Consider the following 8,002-nt stretch of genomic DNA (forward strand, 5'->3'; position numbering starts at 1 on the left):
ATAACACAACTTCTTTCTTTAGAGTTTTGTTTCAGTTCCCCAGCAGTGTAGATTTGACTGATGTGTCTCAATGGGTGAAGCCAGGAGTTGATTTTTTGGTACACTTCCCTCAGTGACACTGGGTGGATGTGGCTGCAGTGTGGGGTGAAATAACAGCTTAAACACTGATTTAACTCAAAACTCTTTGCTTCTAAGTCAGGCAGCATTAAAAGTGTATTTCTGCATGTTAGACTTGTCCATCTGGGATAATGCCTGGAAGTGTTTATTACCCTGAGGGTTTTATGCCAGTGAAAAGAGCAGACTAAGTACAAATATCAGTTGGGTTTGCTTTGGAGGGAGGTTTGGCTGCTCACATACCCACGGCACTGCTGAGCAATCAAGGGCAAACTTGGAATGTGGCAGAACTTTTGAGGGAAATATGACTGCAAGCACAGGGATTTGAGATTCTCCTGCTGCTCTGGGGAAGAGGTAGGTGGGTGTTTTATGGCTGTGACCTTGGGCTTAGCTGGGAGAGATTTCTCCAGTAGTGCAGCAATGCTGAGCATTGTGCTCGAGCAAGGCTTTAATATTAAATATAGAGAGCAGGCCAGAGACCATCTGGTTTTAGAAACTTGGTTTACACCCAGCTCTGGTAGTTCCAGCCAGTGCAGCACTGAGAATAGTTCCTGCTGCCTTCCAAGGGAAATGTGGAATTGGGGTCATCTCTGTTCCAGTAAGAAATGTTTCAGCTTTTGATGGGAAAGGTCCACACGAGTTCTGGAACAGCAGAACCAGGTCCTGCAGATCTGGGGTTGGGCTGGGAGTGACTAAATGGGGCCAGTCTTGTGAATGGCAAGAACTGGATTCATTTTTTAAAATATGCATTTGTCAGTGAGGCAATGGCAGCAGCAAGTCAATGAACATATGTCAGGGATGGGAATGAAACCAAGATTGTCTGACAGAGGGTATGAGGAAGCTGCAGTGCCCAAGATACAAAACCAATCTCTGGACTGGTCCCCAGGAACTCTGCTTTCTGCTTCTTAGATTTAATAATCTCCTTTGCAGATCTGAAGGCTTAGATTAACCAGCTCAAGGGTTGAATAATCAAATTATACGTGAACAGCATTGCTTTTTGCTTGAATTTTGATTTGTTAATAGTAGCTGGAATCCAGTTAAACTCTTGTTCATGAATATCACAATTACATTTCATTACTAGACCATATCATATTAAAAATGGTAATTACCCCAGGTTTTTTTCCTTCAGAGCTCTCCAATAAAACCCAGCCCTTTGAGCTAAATTCTTGAAAATACTGGATAAAAAAAATTAAATTGGTTTCAGTCTCTTAACCCTTTACATCCTGCCTTTTTATATGAAATGGACAGTTTCACTCCCCAGATGTTAAAGCAGGAACCTTATGTTCTCTGAATAATTATTTCTAAAGGCATTTTGGAGGTGGCTCAGGAGCACTTTATATCCTGGCAATCATTTTGTGTTTTCACTTCTGTAAATGAATGGATGTTTTAATGAGTCATTGGATGCATCTTACAAAAATATGGGACTTAATTCAGAAGTTCTTTGAGAGACACTGTATTAAAAACTCATCTGGACAAATATCAAGTCAGTGTGGGGGTGGGAGATAGGAATCTGTAGGTCACTGAACAAACTTTCCTGTGTGCAGATAGGAATTATTTTTTTTCTAACTTGATTCTTAGTAATTCAAAATTCCCTGAGTGCTTTTCTTAACAGCAAATTTTCAGTGGTTTTGTGAGTTTGTAGTTTTTTTTTACTTTAGAGGACTAAAATACCTGCATTGAAAAATTGTATGTTTGTATCAGGTAAAAGCAGCATTTCACATTTTCCTACCTCTGAAATGACAGCTTTAGTTTCCTTTTATATTTTTCTGTTGTGTTTTTCCACTTAACTTCTACTCCTCCAGAACATTTCCCCTCCATATTTAAGGCTCATAAACTCATCCAAGAACTTATTTTAATCATTGTTATTCCTGTAGATGAAGTCAACAGCAGTAGAGGTGACTTTTCTGAGTTATTATGAAGCCTTGTTGTATTTCTGTCCTGCTTTATGTGTTTTGAAACACATGCCAACAAGGAGATCAGTATGTGCCATATTTTTCTTTCTCAGGCACTGTGTCTTCAAGCTTTGTCAACTGAACAATTCTTAATAATCTTCATTTAATATCTTGGTTTTAAGAGCAGAGTTGCTTTTTTTCTGACCTCCAAAACGTTTTAAATTTGAAATGGGAAATTCAATTTTGTATTGGTAAAGAAATAAAGAAAATGAAAACTTATATACCATGGGGAATATTCTTAATTAGGACCAGATCTCAGAAACTGATTTTTTTCTGTGCTGTGGTGGAAGCATCATTTGGGATGAAACAAACTTCTAAATTTAAAGCTTAAGCCATGAGAGCATAATTCTTATGTTGCTTATAAGGTAATACCAGTTTTCATTGGGGCTGGAGGAGGAAAGTCAAACCCTGCCTGTTTCAAGAAACCTCAGTGTTTCACACTGTTAACAGTTTATATAAAACTGAAATCATTTAACTGTAAAAGAGAGAGATTAATGGAAAAATTGTGATTTCATTCATGTTGCTTCACCCCATTCATTGTCCTCTGAGGAAGCATTGCCTGCTTGTTCTCCTCTTGTGTGAGCTGTGGATTATTCTTAGCACCAACAACTTGATCCTCTTTCTTTCCCCAGCATTGCCATGGCAACAAAAGAAAATATGACTTCTCAGAGAGGGATGTTGAAGTCAATACAAAGCAAGATGAATACCTTGGCAAGTATCCTTTTTCCTGAAAATTGGTGCTGCCTGTGCCTAAGAGGAGTTGTGGTACAATATTTCACTCTGTCATCAGCAGTGCCAGTGGCTCTGTGACCTGTGCTGTCAGCAGTGACAAACAGGCCAGGTTTTTATCAGGCTCACCTGATAACCTGACTGAAGCATTTGAATGGTAAATGTGGTGGATAAGTTGGTTTTGGTCAAATTTGGGCCCTGCATATAAATTAACAGAATTTCATTTTCAGGTAGAGGCCTGCAGCAGCATTTCATGGCCTTCCCTGCTGTATGCTGTTCTAGAAGTAGTTTCATTTCAGGTCCTGCTTTTTGCTCTCAAAACAGCTGAAGCTTGGTGTTCATCACTGCTTGTTGTGGTTTACAGCTAAGAGTAGTCAGGGCCTGAGCATCCTCTGGTCTGTCACACTCTTGTAAGATTTTGGCTTGTTGGTTTCTGTGCATATTCTGTCTCAGGGCTGAAGGTTGTGCCACGCTGTCAAGTCAGGCACATTTGTGGTTTTCCCACTTACTCCTTCCCTTCTGTCAATGGACAGTGTCAGCACTGTTTGGTCAGACACATGACATCCTGGAAAGATGCATCTTGGTAACCCAGAAATTTCATTACAGTTCTTAGCAATTGGCAAGAACATTCCAATAAAATCTCAGTAAGCTTTGGCCTTAAAAAGATTCTCAATTCCAAAGACATGAAGCTCTGATTGTCTTGTTGGCAGTTGTATTTTGTACATTAAGAGATAGATTTACACCGTGGTGGTTTTACAGAGCTTGCACAGTGTGTGGGTCATGCAATGTGCAGGATTTTCTCAGTCAAATGCCTTTGGTTGTTCTCTTCACCAGTAACAGAATCCCACTGAAGAAATTGCACAAGTGTTTTATCTAACCACCCCTTTTTTTTTTTTTTTTTTTTTTTTCATTTTCATTTAAACACAATTAATAAAAGTAACTAAGCCTCACATACTGGAGATTAAAATGCTGGTAATTGAGGTGATCAGGTGGTGAATTCTGTGTGAGCTCTGTCTGGGCTGTTCCCTTTTCTCTGCTGGTCTGCAGTCAGTGCAGTGCAGTTGTAATCCTGCTCCCTGTCCACCAGCCTTTACTGCTCCTGCTTCCTCCAGCTTGGGAGTAGTTCCAGTGTTGGCATTCCTCATCCAGCCTTTGGGGCTTGTTGGTGACTCCCTGTTTGTGCTGTGACCTTGACTCAGAGCCCTCCCAGACCGTTTTCCAGCAGTGAACAGCCTGATCCAAAGGATCAACCTCCGGAAGCGACGGGATTCCCTCATCCTGGGCGGCGTCATCGGCGTCTGCACCATCCTGCTGCTCCTCTACGCCTTCCATTGATGGCTGCTTCCCCCCTGGACTCTGCCAAAGCTCATCACCACCTTCCCTCCTCCCAGCCAAGGAAAAGGGACTTGGGGGAAGCATCAGACTTCCACAGCCTGCTCGTGGCTGGGGCTGTCAGCATGATGTCTGGAGCTTCTGATGGTAGACACTGACACTGGGCTTGGGCTGAAGCTGCAGTGTTTCTCCTCCCCTGCTGTTCAACTTCCTTTGGGTTAAATTTGGTGGGATTTGTTTGTCTTTCATTCCCTTTCTCACTGTAAGGTAAGTGCCCATGGGATGCTTAACCAGAACTGGGGGAACAGTTCCAGTGCTCAGCAGTGCTGGGGAGGTTTGGTGCTGGCTGGGGAGTGGGAGAGGATTAAGTTTGCCTTGTGTGGAAGCTCAGCAGGAAGGCTTTTCCCTCTAATCCCAGCCCAGTACTGAATTTCACCCTGAGAGATGAATATTGCAGCTTTAAGCCTTCAGGTTGCTTTACTACTAAATACATGTTCTGTAATTCTTCTTAACTCCTGGTTGAGATTTTAGTTATTTCTGCATAATTCGTGCTGTGAAAACTGTGCTTCACACAAATTCCTCAAAGTTCCCAAAAAAAAAAAAGGGTTTCTGTTCACTTTTTGCACAGAACATGAATATGAAAGTACCCTCTGAGGGAGATCATAAGATTTCTTGTGGCTTTAAAGGGACTGACAAAGTCCCACTGTGTAAAAAGGGAGCACAGTGTCCCAGCAGCTATTTACTCAAGTGTTCAGTCATCTGAAAAGTGACCAAACATGAGTTCACCTGAAGGAATCTTTTGGGTGCAAATACTTTCATTTTGGCTGGCATCATAAAGATCTTTATAAAGACACAAGAAGCAGTTTACAAAGCCTATACTGTAATTTAGGTGAAGTTATTCTGATAGTGCAGGTAAGAAGGATATGAAATAAACTGTTGATTGGAAATGAAAATGATGATGGTTATAGCTGAGGCAAAGGTGTCTGTGAGCAAAGGTTTTGGACATAACTCCTCCTAGCAAAGAGCTGACTGTATGAATAGTGAAACAAGTGTTATTTACCATTATCTGGGAGGGAAAAAACTTTTTCTTGGTCTGGACAGGCAAAAAGGACCCTGTTGTTTGTCTGTAAACAAAGCTGACATCTGCAGTGGCTTTGATGCTGCAGCTTCCCAGATTACAGCTTTTTCTGCTCTTTCAACAGCACTTTTCCATCTGTCATATCATAACCCAATAAATTCAAGCCTTGGCACTGAAATACCTTTCTAAGAACTTGATTAACTCTTTTCACAATCCACTTAGAGTGCTCCTAACAGATTCCATGTATTCCATCACCCCCAAATGTCACAGAGTCCCCAGGTTCTCCTCTGGAGCAGAGTCCAGCGGGATGGACACAATTTTTTACTTCATTTTATAGTGCCTGTGAGTTGGAGGGAATAGAGACTTGTGTAGTGTGCAAACCCACACTATTACACCCAAAATGTCTGGATTTAAAGGCTTCTTTGCAGACTTAATAACCCTGTGCTAAAAAGTCAACAAGGGCTTCTAATCAGCCATCCTGCCGTTGGGATTTGGAAGCATTTGGAATTAAGATGTGTAAAACTGTGGGGCTTGTATTTGAAATAAAGGGTGATTATTTGGTTGATTTGGGAATGTTCCCATTTGCAGATGAAGTGTTTATTAAGGGGGTTTATGAAAAAGCTTGATAGATGAAGGAGGGTTATTAATGGATCTGTGTGTTGGGAGATCAAACTTCTCCCTGTTGCCTTTTCTTTGATTCCTCCTCCACCCTAAGGGACCCTGATCAGCACTTGTGCATCTGTTTAGGATTTGTAGGATTTGGTTGCTCTATAGTTGGCAATATAAGATCTGCAGTACCATAAATAAATTCATTTATTTAATCTTATAACAAGTCTTTTTATTGGACTTAACTGATTATTTGGTGCATATATTTAATCTTATTGTGAAAAAGCTGCTATGAAAAATATGTAGATTATAATAAATATGTAAACATAATTGATTTTTCATGTTATGAAAATGCTATGGAGGAACTGATATATTTTAGTATAAAATAATGGAAATATGCTGAATTATCTCTGATAAAGCTTTACTGGAAATGGTTTCGGTGTTGGCAGCCCCTCCATGGTTTTTGTTTGTGCTGGTTTTGAGTCAGTTTTGTGTTGAAAAATACATTTAATTATCTTTGGAGTTTTCCCTTCATCATCATCTGGCAGCGTGTCGTGCTGTGCTCCCTGGAGGGATGTGTTTGCATCTGGCCCAGGGAAAGACTTCCAAATTCAGGAGAATCAGCCTCATAATTCATCTCTAACAGCCTGGACCTGTGCTCAGAACAATGGACTGGAAAATGAACCCAGTGGATTGTAGCATTCTGCCTCAAATCCCAAAATACAGGTTTGTGTGTCTCCTGTTGCTAAATGTGTTCTTGGAGTTTTTCATTCTATGTGGTTCCTCCTGCTCTGAGGAAAAAAGATGTGGTTAAAGAATTCTCATTCCTGCAATTCCTGCCAAAGTGGTGGTTTCCTAACTCAGCCCAACAGAAGTGTGCTAAGAAAATCATTGCTGAGCACTGAAATGAAGGGGGAAATCCAGGGTGTTGTACAGGAAGTGTTTCACACACACACAGACACTCTTTTTCAATTTCTGCTTCATTCTTCCTAGCAGAGAAGCAGCTTCTGCAAACCTGGCCAGGCACTGGAGCACAAAGGATCGTGTTGGTGACATTGATGCCACACTTCACACGGTGGGAATATTTTTATCCCTGTTCTTTAGTTTATTTTTCACCTGTTCATCAGATCTTCAGTCTCTGGTTGCTGCAGCAGAGCAATGGCATTTGGGCAACACCCAGACCTGTGTCCTCAGCTGTAGCTTCTCCCTGGGGCACTGCCAGGGCTGTGACCTTCCCAGGCAACATTTTTTTCTTAACCAGTATTGATTTCAGGAGTTGAGCATATCAAAGTGAGGTATAAATTACTGCTGGATTACTGAGTAATCAACAAGAATTTTCATTTCTAGTTCTCAAGTCCTTTTGTTGCGTTAAGATTAATGTGAGAAGAGTCAGTTCCTTGCTGGATGTTGAAAATGAAAGAGCAAAAGTAGATTTTTAGGTGATGTGAAAGTGTCAGGTGAAATGTTCACTGCTGTCCTGCTGTGTCCCCTGAGGTGCTGCTTTCCCAGAGCTGCTGCACAGGGAGCTGAGGCTGCTCCACCCTTTCTGATGGTGCAGCTCATTTAGTCACAACTAAATGAGAGCTTTAACTCTCTAAATGTAGCAACTTGTTTCCCAAGATCACTTGAGACATAACCTTTTCCTATTTTTACCAGTTTTGTCCCAAAGCTTTCATTTGAGACAGGAAGGAGAGGGTAACAGCTGTCAGTGCAGAAGGAGGAAATGGTTCTGGAATTCCTTATAGCAGAATTGGGTTGTGGAATGTGCAGGACAGGAGAGGCACAGTGAGAGGCACAGTGAGCCACAGCTGAGCCAGGTTACATCTCCAGTGCCCTCTGTGCCCTGCACCTCTCCTGGCACTGCACATTTGAACCAGTTTCAACCAGAACTCAACCATGTTTGAGTTCTGATACAGAAGCAGCTGTTGGTCTGTGTGCTACTGAGTGAGGAAAGCAGTTAAACAAACACTCTGCACCCCAAACAAAGCCCTTTCTCACAAAACATCCCATACCTTGTAAATGAGTTTCTGATTGCACTTTCTGATTTTTTTTTTCTTTTCATACACGTTCTTGAAACTTCTATTGTAACTGTAATTATTTTTGTTCTCACCTATTGTGCATTCTCTGTATGTATTAAATTTAAAAAAAGGCTTTGATATGTAATTTAATAATAAATTAGAATTCTAAGCAA

The 8,002-nt window shown here is 41.1% G+C and overlaps 1 protein-coding gene across 2 annotated transcripts in view; it reads left to right on the forward strand.

Annotated features, from left to right (window-relative positions):
* Window positions 1-8,002, forward strand: part of GOSR1 (golgi SNAP receptor complex member 1) — a 28,590-nt gene extending 20,588 nt beyond the window's left edge. For both annotated transcript variants that reach the window (XM_059866354.1, XM_059866355.1), the window contains exons 8-9: window positions 2,699-2,781; window positions 4,006-8,002. In XM_059866354.1, coding sequence (XP_059722337.1) covers window positions 2,699-2,781; window positions 4,006-4,130 — 208 coding nt within the window. In that variant the 3' untranslated portion in view covers window positions 4,131-8,002. The remainder of the gene's footprint in view (window positions 1-2,698; window positions 2,782-4,005) is intronic.

The sequence above is a fragment of the Haemorhous mexicanus genome, chromosome 22, assembly GCF_027477595.1.
Source record: "Haemorhous mexicanus isolate bHaeMex1 chromosome 22, bHaeMex1.pri, whole genome shotgun sequence".
NCBI classification, from domain to species: domain Eukaryota; kingdom Metazoa; phylum Chordata; class Aves; order Passeriformes; family Fringillidae; genus Haemorhous; species Haemorhous mexicanus.